Source organism: Oryza glaberrima, chromosome 3, assembly GCF_000147395.1.
Source record: "Oryza glaberrima chromosome 3, OglaRS2, whole genome shotgun sequence".
Classification (NCBI taxonomy): Eukaryota; Viridiplantae; Streptophyta; class Magnoliopsida; order Poales; family Poaceae; genus Oryza; species Oryza glaberrima.
Window position 1 is genome coordinate 17686235 of NC_068328.1, and position 17005 is coordinate 17703239.

Genomic DNA, 17005 nt, shown 5'->3' on the forward strand with positions numbered 1-17005 from the left:
TAAGCAGCCAAAACATGAAGGAATGAGCTAGCATTGTAGACCAACTCATAATCCATGTGTGAAGAAAACTTGATGATTATTGGGTCAGAAGTTACGACCTTTCGAAGCCAAATATTCGAAAAACACATGCAAAAGAAGCCAAAATTTTCTTCAAAGAGTTTGCTTTAATTGAAGCACTTTGATCATTAGTGCCACTTCCATTTTAATATCATTCTCAAGGAATAAACAATGATGTGACTACGACAAGACCGTCGCTGGTTAGGCATATCCAGTGACATCACTTTGGTTGCTATAGTGAATGCCTTTTTTTTTTTTTATAGAATTTTCTCTTAAACTACTTATCCGATCTATAATCCGAGTATACCGTTGTGTTCATTACAATTAAATATTTGCAACAAGATTTTATATGATTATATTCTGATAAAAAAGGTATCTATGTTGTAAATTACTTTTATTATATATAAGTTACTTTTATCATCGATATAAATTACTTTTCGATTTAACCTCTTTAATAACTTATACATTTTAAATCATGTATTATTTTCAAGAACTATTTGCACCATTGCACTCTATATAAAACATGTGACAAAACAAGATCCATGTTGAATATATTAAAATATTTTATTAATTTAAAAGTAATTTATTTAAATTGTAGAAATAACTTAGCAACGTAATAGAAGTAACTCTCTTTAGTAGAAGTAATTACATTGTAACTTAGTTGAAATAAGAAACTATGTAGAGTAAATTCACAAAGCAAAGTGTTGAGAAGATTTTCAAGTAAATGCATTTATGAAAGTAAATTTAATGAAGTCTAAAAGTAAATTTAATAAATTCTAAAAGTAATTTACATCAATCATAAAAGTAACTTAGCACAAAATAGATGTTATTACAACATTAGAAGTAAATTCATTGTAGAGAGAAAAATATGGTCTATGTAAAAATTAAATTTAAAGTCCATAAATTATAGAATTGACTAAAAATAATAATAAAATAATTAACTTAGAGCATTATGAATGTATAAGAAGTAATTTAGTCAAATATAAAAGTTATATATATATATATATATATATATGATAAAAGTAACTTACGTATATAATAAAAGTAATTTGCAAACATAAATATTTTTTCATCGTAATATAATCATGTTAAATCTTGTTGTGAAGATTTAATTACAACGAATACAATGGTGTAATCGGATTGTTGATCGGATAAATAATTTGAGAGAAAACTTTATAAGAAGAGGGAAAAAACATGCATGTCTAATAGAAAAAAGGCATGCATGTGTAGTAGTACTTTCTCACACATGTATTGTTGGCTGAGCCTAAACCAAGAGGCTTCTCGGTTTAGATTCTGTGAACAAACAATGGAACATTTGCTCCAGACAATTAGGAAGCAAGTTTACGGTTAAGACAAATGGGGATAAATTCTCCAGACACGGGAATTAGTACGATCAGTAGAGCCTGAAGCAAGCTCTGTGCCTAGGCAGTTCCAAGCTACAAAGTGCACCTAACAATAAAACAACAATAATATTAATGTTTGTCACAAGAAACTGATATGGATTAAAAAAAATCAAAACTACAACCAAATTACTCATATTTTTATATATTTTCATCACATGGTTCAAGAAAACTAGGAATGCATCCCTTTCAGGATGTATCAGCGGCATGGATAGGCTTACCTTCTTCCTGTGGCCGTAGTACTCCTTGGACACCAGGTTCTTCAAGTTCACCCCCGGCATTGAGCCGCCGCTGCCCTCGTTCCTTCCCTCTTCTCCTCTTCTCTCCCCTCCACCAATGTCCCTACGCACAATGCCAAGGACGTGTTTTCCGGTTGTTGAGCGAGATCGAGAAAAATGCTACTGAGAGAGGGGGGAGGAGGGGAAGAATTCACCGCAACAACCAGAGGAGGGCGCAAGGCAAGGTGGTGAGAGAATGCGCCATTAGGGGTATTCACCGGCGGCGTCGGGGCGGCGAAAGGGGGGCGGCGAGAGGGGGGAGGGGGGAGAGATCACTTGGCGGAGGTGGCCGCGGGATCTTATAGCGATTGCTACTGACTGGATAGATACCGCTCGACTTGACTGGTGCTATAGACCGTGACAGCCACCTCGAAAGTTCAAACATGTTTGAACACATTGGCACTGTGACATACGTTCTTCCCTGCCTCACCCGCGATCTTATATATAACCCAATTCCACCGCCACCACGAATCCACGATCCATCGAACCGATCCTCCAATTCCATGGTGTTGTCGCCGCTGCCGTACTCCCCGCAATCTTCGTCCTATAACTCCATGCAGCCTCAACCACGGCCGACGCATGACCCTGAGCCGTACTATTCGTTGGAGTTATCGTTGTACGGCTACTTCCCTACCTCGCCGCTGGACTATCCATCCTCACCGTCATCGGGGTCGTCATCGGTGTAATCTCCTAGCTCACTGGGGATTCCCTTTTCCGGTGGCTCACCGCCGAGTTATCCTCATATCACACCGTCGTCATCAAGTTACTCGCCGAGCTCGCCGCCGTACGCCCCCACCTCGCCGCTCTACTCCCTCGGCAGTGGCTTATGGCACGATGACGACGTACTCAGGCTACACATGCCGTCGCCGGAGTATTGCTACTGTTGTTCGACGTCGCTCGAGCTTTGCCGTTGCCCGGCCGGGCACGGGCAACCTAACCATGTCGCCATCGTCACCACCGCGATATGACTATGAGCCAATGGAATTTGGAGATTCTAATTTCACCGAACACAACAAAGCTGGAGAGAATTGAATGTAACTTTTTTTTAAGATGTCCGTGGATATATTGTTTGCCGGATTCCAAGTCCGTATGATAGGTGACACCTGAATGTAAAAAAAAACACAAACCCTAACTTTTTTTTGTTTATAGGATGTAAAAGATGTAAAAAAATGCTAAGAGTGTTTGAAATCTAATCTACTTTTTTTTGGGAGGACTATAGGAAAAACCAAAACAACGAAAAGCAGGGAGAGAGCGCTCGGGGGAGGGGGGTTTTTCGGTAAAGCTTTGGAAAATTCTAAAAGTTACATATTTCATCCATTTGAGTTTAATTTTTCTATGGTTGGTTCTTGAGTGCTCCTAACTGTGAAAAAAATATAAAAAAAGAAAAGAAAAAAATGTTGAGAGGAAAAAAAATTTTGGTGGGGAGGAGAGGGAGGGACGAGGGGGGCGGGGGCGGGGGCGGCGCCAGCCACATTGGCGCACTCCCCCTGCCACCTGAGCGCAGCCCCGCTACGATGGCAGGAGGATGGCGCCGTCCCGTTGGACGACGGCGCCAATGACTCTGGCACCCAAAAAAGACTATTTCTGGGATAAGTTTTTTTTAGTCTATTTGCGAAATAAGTTTTTCAAAATGACCAAATTGTGAAAAATCCAGCCCACTTGGCCGCCTCTAAGATCGAAACCAAACCAATCCATACAAGATTCCAGGCCAACCCAATCCAACCCATTCTTCTCAAATGGACTCAACCCATTTCCAATCCATGGGTTGAAACCAAACCGCATGAATGCTTCCCTATCTCAGGCCACCGTCTCTGCTTGACTGCTTCCTGCAACCATCTCCCACACAGATCAGGGCCAGCTTACCGTCGGTGCAGGAAATTTGATTTTGATTTGGGGGAAGTACATGGATGGAACCATGGATGACCAATTTTTAATCAGGCCACATCCAGTCCAACCCAACCCATATTAGATGTCAGTCCGATCCACTCCAATCCAATGTGAAATCTCAGCCCACTCAAAACCAACCAAACAGATCCAAATCAACATCAAACCCATTCTATCCAAACAAATCCAGCCTCTCACTTTCCCTTCCGTGAACTTTTCTGAGCTCACTAGCGCTGTAGCCCCTCATGCCCTCGTCTGAATTCCGAAGAAGTCAGTCACGCTTGGCGGCTGAAACAATAGTTAAATACAAGCATAATCAATCAAGAGTCTTCATCAAAGCTCGGATTACTTTGGGAAAGCAGCATTACCACTCGCAGGGTAAGCGTCACAAGCCTCCGGCCCGGCGGTCGCTGTCTCAGCTCATAGTCTCCTCCTACCCATTTGCTCCCTGCCCTCTACCTGTTCGACGAAATGCCGGAGAGGGCCATCACATACGCCGTGGTCAGTCACCGGTGCTAACTGTGCTGCTGGCTAGCGAAGCTGTTTAATTACCATCGGTTGTTCCATCTATGATCTATTGTGCTGCCCTGCAGGTTGATGCTTTCACAGATGAGCCATTCAAGGGGAACACGGCTGCCGTCTGCCTCCTCGAGGAGAGCTGGGAAGAACAGTTGGATGAGCAGTGGATGCAGTCCGTTGCCGCGGAGTTCAACACCTCCATTACCGCGTTCTTGGTCCGTGCTGATGCTGATGCTGCAAATCCCCAGTTTCATATCCGTTGGTTCACTCCTGTTCGCGAGGTACATAGTATTGATTTAGCAACAAATTTATGGCTTATTTACTTTAAACTTTTTCTCAAATTTAAAAATAAACACTGCAGCAAGCTTTTCTTTATAAAAAAACCCTTCTGAAGTTCTGTTTGACAAAATATTATCCTATCTTTTTCTTGTTATTTTGTTCATATAACTCAAATTTAAACGTTTTGTGTTGTGCAGAGTGAACTTTGCGGCCATGGAACATTAGCTGCTGCGCACTACCTGATTTCATCTGGCCTTGTGAAGTGTAATGCGATAGATTTCTTGGCAAAATCTGGATTTCTAACAGCCAAGAAAGTTGTTGGCCTTAAGCAGTCCAGCACCTTGATTTCTCCACTGCAAGAAGCTTGCACGAAATTCTTAATTGAACTGGATTTCCCCCTCATTCCAGTAGTCAAATGCTCACCTTTGGAGATGCCATCTATTCCTGAGACTTTAAATGGTGCATCCGTCAGTAATGTGCTGAAAACTGTTTCTGATTCTGCCACTGATCTCATTGTAATTTCTCTCACGTATATACTTTCCGTAGAAATGCAACCTGTTACATTGAAATTTAGCTGTGTGAGCTTTATAGTATGCTAAACACAATAAAGCTTAAAATATGGCAGGGGTTAAAGATCAATTTTTGAACATTGCATTTTGTTTTACTAGTGAATTATTTTAATAGATTGTCTCAATAATCAGCATCTTATTTTCTTCCTATCTTGTAACCTTCTGAAACAATCTGGCAACCATAGTAGCACGGAGGATTTGGAGCAAATAACATGGCTTAACTTTTCAGGTGGAGCTTAATTCAAGTGAGGAAGTTGTTAATGTCCGACCAAACATTTCTGAATTAGTCCAATCTGCTGGAAGAGGGGTTGCTGTTACAGGGCCAGCTCCTGTTGGATCTAGTTATGATTTTTTCAGTCGTTTCTTCTGCCCAAAATATGGATTGAATGAGGTAATTCAAATCCATTGTAGAATAATATGATAGCTGTTTTGGGAGCTCCCAGAAATTTTATTTTCAGTTGGCTCATCATGACAACAGTAGAATGTGATAGTGCCATTGAATAGAACATGATATTGGGCAATGCCAGTGAATCCTGCTTTTGCCCCTATTTTTCTTCCGCATGCATGTGCAACCCAAAATTAAGTAAAGAATTTTATGTCAGATATTATCGTTCCCAAAAACATCATCAGTTTTGTTGACCTGTATCCTTTTGGCTTAGGAATCACATATTCGGAACAGATCATAATGTAAAACTTTATCTAAAATGGACTTCCTCTCATTCTCTTACTTTGCTGATTATCAGGATCCTGTATGTGGTAGTGTGCACTGTGCCTTGGCTGCTTACTGGGGCAAGAAGCTAGGTAAACAATGCATGACTGCCTCCATGGTAAGAAGCTTTTAGACGTAGACAATCCCTGCTAAAAATTTGAGACGATCTTATGATGGAAATTGTAGCCTATTGTCATGCTGCATATATTTCTTTGTGTTTATGTTTTTTTCAGGCTTCCCCAAGGAGTGGAACGCTTTATCTGCAATGGGATGAGGCGGCCCAGAGGGTTCGAATTCGCGGAGAAGCTGTTACTGTCATGGTTGGGATCATTCTAGTCTAGAAAATACTTCTGATTATTGAACAACTGCCATCAAATCAACGAATAATTTTGGCAGCTTTGGTCTGAAGTTTGAAACTTTGATCCTGAATCCGTACTTAATGCTTGTAATCACTGGAGTACATGTCATGTAAACGTAAATTCGTAAATTGCAAAACTTGTTTGCAAAAAAGAAAATGTCAAAACATTAGTTTTTAAGAGACTATCCTTTTGGACTATCTGACTAGGATATTGGTTGTGGCTTTGATTGGGTGTGCGGATAGCTGTTCATTCGGTTCCAATAGCAGTTTAGCAGCTCTAAACTGAATGAACCGGTTAAACAGGGACGACTGGACCTGCCGGCCTAGCAAGGGATGGCTCTATATTAATGGACCAAAGAAGGGCAAATATTGTCTCAAATGGCCAACAAAGGTACTATTTTGCAAATCCGCCAGTAGTGGCACGAACACAGGTGACTAAGCTATAGCTACTCCACCCATCATGCTGCTACTTCAGTTCTGTTTTAACTTAGAATATACACACTATTTATATGTTACGGTTCGACACTAGCTAGACAAGCCAATCTAGCATCGTCCAGTTTATTTCAAATATAGTTAGTGTAAGATCTTTGGTTGTGCTTTTGATATTCTCGAGAATAATCAAATTCTTGGATAAGGCTATCCAAATTTATAGCTAGAAACTGATTTATTTTGGGACAAAGGGTAGATGAAAGAGCAGGACTAATAAGACCATGTGATAGAGCATGGCCAATACGATATGCGTCCATACACTCTTAGAAAAAAATATTTTTGCAAGCAGCCAAAACTCCGTATGCACCCTAACGCCTGTGAAAATCAACGATTTTTGTTGGCGGGCCCCTTGTCCGTCTGCAAAAATAATTTTCGCAGGCGGCTCTGTTAAGTGGTCCACCTGCGAAAATGTGATTTTCGCATGCGGACACCTAAAGCCGATCACCGCCTACCATTAAGCTTGTACTAAAACAAGTGGGTAAAAACCTTAAGAGTTTTGACCAATATGCAAGCCCTTGTGCAAATTCTGAAGTTGTACTAGCCGGATAGTCCGAGTGATGACGGACAGTCTGAGCTAGTACTTGTCCAAGTTGCTAGAGCAACATGACCAGACAATCTGATGCAGTGTCCGATTGTCTGGCCAGTATATTGCTCGGCTGTGGTCACTTTGTTTGGACAGTGGAAATGACCTAGCGGACTGTCTGACAACTCTAGGATGTGAACAGAGGGGTCCTAGAAAATTCTAGTGGTGCTAGATTGTCCGGCGCTTTATAGCCCAACGGGCACACCTACCGTTGGAAAAGTATAAAGTATTGAATAGTCCGGGACCATGCCAAACTGTCCGACCCTATACAATTTTGGCTTATTCTTTTCAATGGTAACTAATGGCTAGTGAGCTTGTTTAGGGCTACAATATACCCATTGTGTTGGACTCCCTGATGTCTTTTGGAACCCTAGTGAGCTGAGCAATTCAAGGGAGAGTCCAAGAGCACCATCTAGCTAATTGTGATTTCTTCATTAGTTTAGTGCTAGTTTGAGTTGAGAGTGGCTTAGTGTGCACCATCCAAGAGACTTCATGTCACTCTTGGCAAATCGAGCAACTTATAAGGTCTTATCCCTCCAACCATGCCACTCTCGGGTTAACTCTTTTACATAAAACGAGGATAAAAATGTAAGTGTGGTAATATATATTAGTAGGCCCACTAGTGGGTTGGGCTGGGTTACGTGGTTCTAGAGGCAAGGCTATTACAAATGGTATTAGAGCCGAACCTCATGGTTGCAAGTATGGGTCAGTGTGCGGGCATATGGCGTCGACACTGGATGTACGGACGTGCGCTAAGAGGGGGTGTGTTTCTGGACATTTGCTTGTGTAGCTATGTGGGTGAGTTGGACCAACAGGGACGTCGAGTCCTTTGTGGGAGGTGTATGTGACATCCTTACCCAATTAGGATGAGACATGTGTGGCCCATGAGAGCTGTGTGCACATGTGTAGTACCACCGTAATAGTTTAGCAAGGGTGGAACTAACTTACAAGGCCTTGTGTAACTATACTACTCCTGGGTTAACCCTTTTACACGAAGCGAAAACAAAAGTGTAAGTGGGCCCGCCAGTGGGTTGGGCTAGGTTACGTAGTTCTAGAGGAAGGCTGTTACAGGGCAGCGGAGACGGAGCTTGCGAGGAGGTAGCTACAGTGGCGACGAACCCCGAGCGACCTCCGCCTCTCCCACTAGCGGAGGCCGAGGAGGCGGCGCACCCGATCATGCCTCGCGTACGCTACGTTGGACAAAACTGATTTAGATTGGGTCAAGGGGGGTTATTCGTCCAGAATTGAAAATTCAAGGTGAGCGATGTCTGATTTTTTAGTTTAGAGGGTAATTCGGTCTACCGTGATAGTTTAGGAAGGGGAGGGGTAATTCGTACTTTTTTCTATCTATGAAGACTCCATCTTAATTTGCAGCAATATATGAAAATTTCTGCACATGATATGTATTTCCTCTTTAATTTTCACCTTCCAGATAACAATAATGGAACCAAATCATATTTCTGCTATATATGCACACACACATTGTCGGCAACTAATAATTAATAAAATAATAAATAAATATAGTATATATAGTTGGATGCCATTTCATTTCCATATATATAAACTCTGCAAGCTAGATGATTGCCCATGCGTCATGAATTAATTCACCGCCCGGCAGTTGACCCTGATCTCGCCGGCCGACCCCGTCAGCGGGCTAATGTTGCCCATCTTCACCATCGCCGTCGAGAAGTCGCTGGCGAACTGGTCGTTGCTGGACGCGTAGCTCCTGACCTGGCCGTCCGTGGAGCCCCCGCCGCCGGCGAACAGCGCCTGGTCGGAGTGGAGCAGGCCGCGCTGGGAGAGGAGGCCGCCGAAGTAGCCGTTGTCGAAGGCGTCCGGCGACGACTCGTCCAGCGGCGCGAGGCCGCTGCCGTCGCCGGACTGGGGGCAGCCAGCACGCAGCGACGCCGCGAACGACGCGTCGATGTCGGTATCGTTGTAGATCCTGTCCCGGAAGTTGGCGCACTGCGCCCGCCCAATGGTGTGGGCTCCTGTAAAGACGATTAATGGTAAAATCTAGTAAGTGTTCCACGTAAAACGAGGTGTAATTACGTGTAACTAATTGAGTTTTAATTATTACGAACTTAAAAAATAGATTATTCTGATATTTTATAACAACTTTAGTATAGAAAATTTTCACACGAAATACACCGTTTAACAGTTTGAAAAACGTGCCACAAATATTCAAAAGTTTATCGAACATTTATATATGTGAAATGATATTAATCAATAATCACAGTCTTACAGACGGTTTTAGTATCAGTATAAAGATGTCATTGATCTGGAGATGATTTTTTTAAAGAAAAAGTACGAATTACCCCCCTAAACTATCGCGGTCGTCCAATGTATCCCTAAACTTAAAAACCGGACATTTGACACCTTAAACTCTTAAGACCGGACAAATTACCACCCTAACATGGTTTGAAGCGGTTTTCAGCCTACGTAGCACACATGTGGCGATACAGTCAGCAAAAACAAATAAAAAAACCGGTGGGGCCTACTTGTCAGCTTTTTTTTCCTCTCCTCCTTCTCTAGCTCTCTCTCGGTGAGCAGAGAGAGCACGCGGCAGCGGCGAACGCGACGCACTCTGCCTTCGCCTCCACCGCCGACCGCCCGAACTCGCCGCCTCCATCGCTGGTTGCCCGAGCATTCTCTGCTTCGCCGACGGATGTGGTTGGACGGCCACGATGCCGATGACCAGGACGACGGACTCACGGACCGTTCGCCGCCTCCACCGCGTCAACGAGAGAAGTAGAGAAGGGAAGGGGAAAACTTGTCAGCTTCCCCAACGACCTCTGCCTCGCCGGCCTGCATGGCGTGTTGTGCGACGACGGCGACGCATCCCACATCGTCGGCATCTCGCTCGGCTACGTCTCCGACTTCTCCGCCTCCGCCGCCGCCAGCCTCCCGTTCCTCTGCCGAACGCAAAGGCGAAGGCGGAGCTGGGTGGCGAGTGGCGGTGCGCATGGCTAGGTCGCTCTGGCCGGTGGCGAGCAGCGGCGGGCGCGACTGTGTGGCTCCGGTTGACGGCGACGACGGTTCATGGGGACGACGTGGATGGGCGGCAAACTCGTTGCCGTAGCGCACCGCCTCCAATGCCCTTCTCGGCCGCCCACCGTGCCCTCCATGCCACGCGCGCCGCTCGCCGCGCCCTCCCCGAGGATGATTCATCGTCACCCACCTGCCTGAGCACAGAGAGAGAGAGAGGGAGAGATGACTACGTGATGGCGCGGGCGCACGGAGCTCGGCGCGGCTTCCCCCCCCTCTCGGCTTCTCCCCAAGTGTGCATCCTCGACATCGCCCTCGCCCTCGGTGGCAGCAGAGCAGGAAGGAGCTGGTCGAGAGTGGCGCGGAGGCCCGCAGCGGCGGCCTCGTGGTTCTTGGCGATGCCTAGCCATGCCTGCCCTCTGCGCCCATCTTGGCCTCCGCGACGTGCAGCCGCCACACGGCGACGCCCTTTACTGCCGACACCACTGCCAGCAGGCGCAAGCGCCGTGCCTCCTCGGCGAAAGGGCGGCACGCTCCCCCTCCCTCTCGGCAGTGTGCGCGCGGGGAGGACGAGGGCGGCGGCGGGACGGCCGGCATCGAGGCCCCCTCCGCTGCGCCGCTCCAACGGCACCCCTACCTCCACCCGCCGCCGCTGCCGGCTAGCTCATTCGCGGCTGCTGCCTCCCACCTACCCTCGATACCGCCGGACACCGGTGCCCAGCCGCCCCTCCTTTGTGAGAGAGAGAAGAGAGAGTATGAGTGTATGACAGGTGGGTCCCATGTTTTTTAATAAATAGAATGCTGACTAGACTGTCACGCATACGCCACGTAGACCAAAACCACCGCGGATTGGATCGAGGGGGGTAATTCGTCCGGTTTGTATAGTTGGGGGTGAAGAATGTCCGGTTTTGTGGTTCGGGGGGTAATTCGGACGACCGCGATAGTTCGGGGGGGGGGGGGTAATTCGTACTTTTTCCTTTTTTTTAATCACTTGCTTTGCAACCGTATTCTCTCTTTCTTCAAACATCGAAAAATGGCACTTCTCTCTTCTTTTTTTACCGTGTGCATTTCTTTTGCCCCCGTCGTCTAGTCAACAAGTTGACTGTTTAAGCTTTTCCCCAGATTACCATTATACCCTTTTGGATGTTCCAAAACAATACGACACACTTGGAATTTTTTTTAAATGAATACCGTAATATATCAGAAAAACAAATTATAGCCACTTTTTCAAAGGTTTAAATTTTCAGAAGAACACATAAATATGCAACTATTATACTTTTTAAAAAACTAGAAAAAATACCCGTGCAACGGGTAAAGTCTTTTTTAATCTTATTATTATTATATGGTTTAGTTAATTTGAAATTCATTGTGGGAGTTCACTTGGATATATATATTTTTAGAAAATTATGAGCTGCAGTTAGGAGTCCGAACGTCTCAAGTTAGCATGTGAGTTTTTTTTAAACAAATTTCTTATATGATTCCTTCTGTATTACCAAAAGTGAACGATCTTAAAAACCGACACAAATACGGATATATATTTCCAAAAGCAAACGAACTTAAAAACTGACTCATACACGGATGACATACAAAATACCAGAAAAAAAATCTTCAATTTTTATAATAGTAGAGAATTACTCCATGGGAATGCATGCATGATTTGGTTATTAAATATTTCATGGAATAATTTATAATAGGTTATTATGTGCAAGGCTGTTTCACAATTTATTGGGGGGAGTAATGGAAGATATATATGCAATTAATACTCGTGTGGATATGCAATTAATATTTTTTAAATAATGTCTTTTTAAATCACCCTATAGAAACTTTTCAAACTAATTGAAAATTAAATTTCATGCCATGTTGTTTTTATACAACATCGAAGAACTAAAAAGATAAATTATATGTTCCTTGCTTTCCATAATTTCTTATAGTACTCCTATATACTCCCTCCGTCCCAAAATATAACAAGTTTCAGGGTTGGACACGGTTATTAAGAAAGTAGATAGAAGTGAGTGATGGAGAGTTGTGATTGGATAAATAGTGGAGGTAGGTGGGAAAAGTGAATGGCGGAGAGTTGTGATTGATTGGGAAGAGAATGTTGGTAGAGAAGTTGTTATATTTTGAAACGGAGGGAGTAATGTAGTTTCATATATGGGCATATGGTGATTTGACGGGGTAATCCTAATAGGCGGGTGATCGCTCCCTCCCCTCCCCAGCGATCACCCGCCCCTCCCCCTTACTACTTTACCTCCCCTTCTTCTCTTACTACTACACCATAAAAATTTGAATTAAAATTCAAATTTGAAACGGGTATGTAAACTTTTTACTTATAAACTTTGGGTCTATAAACTAATATTTGAATTTAAATTCAAATTCAAATTTAAATCGGGTATGTAAACTTTTGACCTATAAACTTTGGGTCTATAAACTAATATTTGAATTTAAATTCAAATTTGAAATGGGTATGTAAACTTTTTACTTATAAACTTTGGGTCTATAAACTATTATTTGAATTCAAATTCAAATTTGAAATGGGTCTATAAACTTTAGGTCTATAAACTTTTAGATGTATAGAAATACTATATATAAAAAAATATTTGAATTCAAATTTAAATTTGAATTCGGATATATAAACTTTTGACTTAGAAACTTTAGGTCTATAAACTTTAGGTGTATAAAATTTAGATATATAGAAATACTATATATAAAAAATATTTGAATTCAAATTCAAATTTGAATCGGATATATAAACTTTTGACTTATAAACTTTGGGTCTCTAAACTTTAGATGTGTAAACTTGAGGTGTATAAATTTTAGGTGCATAAATTTACTAAAATAGGAAAATAATGCGGTGCCAAAAAATGAAACCAGGTGGAGAGAGGGGGAGCGAATTGATCGCTGCGCCCATCACCAGGCGAGCGATCGTCCATTAGCCGTTTCGTGATTTGACGTGCACCAATAATAATGTCAACAAAGAAATGAGCACGTACGGAATAGTGATAAGAAAAAGAAGTGGAGGTGCGGTCTGAACATAGTGGATAAAAAGAAAATCTCCTGTGAGACAGCTATACATATCTCTGTGCACAAATATGACAATTTGACCCTTTGCAAAAACTAATTTTACAAATGAACTGTGGCCAAAACTTATTTTAAAAAAGATCCTTTTGTTCAGCGTCAAATCGTATGGCGCTGAACTTAGACACCTCAGCGCTAAATAGCATGGCGCTGAATGCACGTTGGCACGCTGACTCAGCCTCCTATCCGCAGTGGCACGGCATTCAACGCCAGTTGACGTGGCGCTGAGGTGTCAAAGTTCAGCGTCATACGAAGGTCATTTTTAAATAAGTTTTGACCGTGTTTATTTATAAAATTAGTTTTTGCAAAGGGTGAAATTGTTAAAATTTGTGTATCTATATGTGTTGCTTTCTCGTGATCGATCAATCGCGGCAACATGATTTGACATGCATGCAATGTGGTTCCATGCACGATATATAGTGAACGACTGAGACTCTGAGAGGTAGGTAGGTGGTCACCTTGATCGAGATCGATCGATCATTGTGCAGATAGTTGAGGCATGTTACGTGTTGCGAGAGGTTGCAAACTAAAGCGAAGGTGACAGCCGTCGTCGATCATCACTATTGAGATCACTGTGTACTGTATTGAATTGAGGCGAATGCAGACAATTAAGCCGACGCATCATATATGAATTCATGCATAACCTTGACTAGCTTTTGCTACTAGCCATATGTGTGCATGATCCACGATTTGTATTTTGTGTGGATGCATATGCATGAACGTATACTCTCATTAGGACGCTTCTGAGGAGATCGCGCTCACACCAGTCAGAATTAATTATTAATGGAAGTATGGAACAGACAAGCATGCATGCATATGCATGGAGTTCGTACTTATGTCTGCTGTCACGCACGCATACGTACAAAATCTAACTACTTTATGTGACTCACGCTTGTTGTTTTTGAAATGGAAATTTACTGTATGGTTCATATTCATCACTAGTTTTGTGGTTGATCGGTGCATATCATTAATAATAATGTAATGCATATTCAGTCTTTCAGATATATGAATTTGGGACCCTTAAATTTTGCAACATGCCATGTGCACTAGAGATGCAGATCGAGTCAAAGCCAAGACCATCCATGAATGCATGCATATTTGAATTATATATATATACAAGAGAAATCCCATATCCTACGTACGGAGAATTTTGAACTTGCTACCCTCATGTACCCCATGTTTAATAGGCAAAGATGGACCTATGTAGAAGGAGTGATTCATTCGGAGCGATAATATTGATGTAGAAATTTCTTCTCTTAATTTAATTTTCGTCTAGACGGTACGTGCTGATTAATTTCTAGGATAGTGTTGGATTAGTTTAGACAAAGAGATCGTGCGATCATTAATTAGCATATAATTAAGCGTACGTGTACCGTACCCGAGAGGGCAACCATGTCGGTGGTGGTGAGTCCCTTGTTGGAGAAAGCGGCGAGGAGAGTGGCGAGGGTGGAGGACGGCGCGGGGAGGTCGCTGTTGGCCAGCGACGCGCTCGCCGTGGTGGAGTCCCTCCTCCCCAGGAGGACCGTCCATGACGGGCCCCCGAGCTGCAATGCATGCATGCACACCACAAAGAAACCAAACAATACTCATATATAGTATGCTCAAAAAGGTTTTTCTTAAAATATACTACCTCCGTTTTTTAAATAGATGACGCCGTTAATTTTTTCTCACATGTTTGACCATTTGTTTTATTCAAAAAATTTATACAAATGTATAAGATATAAATCACACTTAAAGTACTATGAGTGATAAAACAACTCATAACAAAATAAATTATAATTACGTAAATTTTTTAAATAAGACGAATAGTCAAACATGTGAGAAAAAGTCAACAGCGTCATATATTAAAAACCGGAGGGAGTATATTCTCCATGTATATATACTAGGTACTCTCTCTAGTCAGCTAGTATTGATGAGATCGTCCGTCCGCTAGACGGTCACCAGGTGCGTACCTGGACGACGGCGTCGCGGGCGGCGACGGCGAGGATGTCGGCGCACGAGACGGTCTGCGGGCACACCGTCTCCAGCAGCGTCTTGGCGTTGTCGACCACCTCGAACCCGCGCAGCGACCCGGCGTTCGGCCCGGCGCCCTTCTCGCCGGTGAAGCTGCCCGTGTCGTCAAGAAGCACCGACGCGTCGCAGCCCTACATGAGACATGCATGATCGACGACGACCAGACGATCGACTGGTGGCCGGAGGGGAAGGAGAATTAACAAGGGATAGCTTAATTGCCTGGACGAAGCAGTCGTGGAAGTGGAGGCGGAGGAGGGAGGCGCCCATGCGGGGGTCGAGCAGCACCGCCGCCGACACGACGGTCCTGATGGTGAGCAGCGCGGCCGGGCAGGAAGCGTCGTAGTAGCTGTCGGACAGTTGGGCGTTGGCTACTGTACTGCTGGTGGCCAGTGCAAGGAACAGGAGGACCATGAATGGGGCAGACAAACGGTGCCGCTGCGTGCGACTGCGAGAAGCTGGACGAGGAGGAGCCATCATGCATGTGTCTAAAAGGCTCAGGCTCAGGCTCAGCTCTCCTTTAATTTCCGGTTTGAACGATAGCCAGTTCCAAAAGCATATTTATAGACATGCACGCACGAACCATTAATTAATCCATGTCATAGCATATGGAGAATGAATGTAACTAAATACTCCCTCCATTTCAAAATGTTTGACACCGTTGACTTTTTAATACGTGTTTGACCATTCGTCTTATTTAAAAAATTTAAGTAATTATTTATTATTTTTATATCATTTGATTCATTGTTAAATATACTTTCATGTATACATATACTTTTATGTACACATATAGTTTTATATATTTTACAAATTATTTTAAATAAGACAAACGGTCAAACATATGCTAAAAAGTCAACGGTATCAAACATTTTGAAACGGAGGGAGTAAATACGAATGATGACACACTTAGTATTCAAAACAAAATTAACTAATTAGTTAATTTGAGTGGGTAGTTAATACTTAATCGCTCCAAAAAAAATACTTATTGTTATGCCATGTAGTCGAAATTTTTGTATGCATGTTACTTCATGTGAATAGAACTATAGAAGTAAGACTGTACATGAGTACTCCCACCGGTTTCATAATTATTGATGTTTTGGATAAAGTTGTAACACCCCTGCCCGTTTGAAGCCTAGTAGTGTGTGTTTGGCCCATGTGGCCTAGAAGTAGATGTGTAGTGGTAGTTTAGTACCACCTTAGAAGTTTAGATGGGTGAGGGCCTGCTTATAAGCCTTGGTGCTCCAACCATGGTATCCCCGGGTTAACCCTTTTACACAAAGTGAGGACGAAAGTGTAAGCGGGATACCATGCGAACGTGGGTCCGCTCAACGTGTGAGCGGAATAATGCGAATTTTGAAGGCAGGGTGTTACAAAAGTTGAGAGGTAAACTTTTATAACTTTGACCATCAATAACTTTAAAAATAATTAATTTAAAAAAACTAGAACAACATATATAGATTTATCTTTCAAAGCACTATAATAAAAATAAACATACATTTATTTATTGTATTATTCAAATAGAAAGATAATGTTAAAAATATTTTTTTAGACCATGGCAATGTCCAAACATCAATTAAAATGAAATCGGAGAGAGTAATTGGGTCATATGCAAAAGCTAGTTTAGACATAAAGTCCAACGGGGATCCCTAATTAATTCACGTGTGCGCGCTAGCAGCTGGCTGTGTAACTCGCGCCCGCCCCCATGATGCCCACGCAAAGCACACATATTAGTGCTATAGCAGTAATTATACACGCTAATAATAGTAATTAGTATTATTTTTTTAAAAAATAAATATTTTACTTAAAA

At 42.8% G+C, this 17005-nt stretch overlaps 2 protein-coding genes across 3 annotated transcripts; one reads left to right on the forward strand and one right to left on the reverse strand.

The window, feature by feature from the left end:
• Positions 1–3633: 3633 nt before the first annotated feature.
• LOC127765841 (uncharacterized) lies at positions 3634–6289 on the forward strand. Of its 2 annotated transcripts, none has more exons than XM_052290801.1 (6): positions 3634–4120; positions 4213–4419; positions 4615–4884; positions 5216–5377; positions 5730–5813; positions 5929–6289. In XM_052290801.1, the coding sequence occupies exons 1-6, from the start codon at positions 4091–4093 to the stop codon at positions 6034–6036; spliced, it is 861 nt and encodes a 286-aa protein (XP_052146761.1). In that variant the 5' UTR covers positions 3634–4090; the 3' UTR covers positions 6037–6289. The 2 variants fall into 2 exon arrangements, with proteins under 2 accessions (XP_052146761.1, XP_052146760.1); XM_052290800.1 differs by having other exon boundaries at positions 3662–4120; positions 4615–4932; positions 5929–6281.
• Positions 6290–8569: 2280 nt separating this feature from the next.
• Positions 8570–15743, reverse strand: LOC127765102 (peroxidase 2-like). Its single transcript, XM_052289930.1, has 4 exons — positions 15421–15743; positions 15141–15332; positions 14567–14732; positions 8570–9116 (listed from the first exon to the last, which is right to left on the reverse strand). Exons 1-4 carry the CDS (start codon positions 15676–15678, stop codon positions 8725–8727), a joined length of 1008 nt encoding a protein of 335 aa, XP_052145890.1. The 5' UTR covers positions 15679–15743; the 3' UTR covers positions 8570–8724.
• Positions 15744–17005: the final 1262 nt, after the last annotated feature.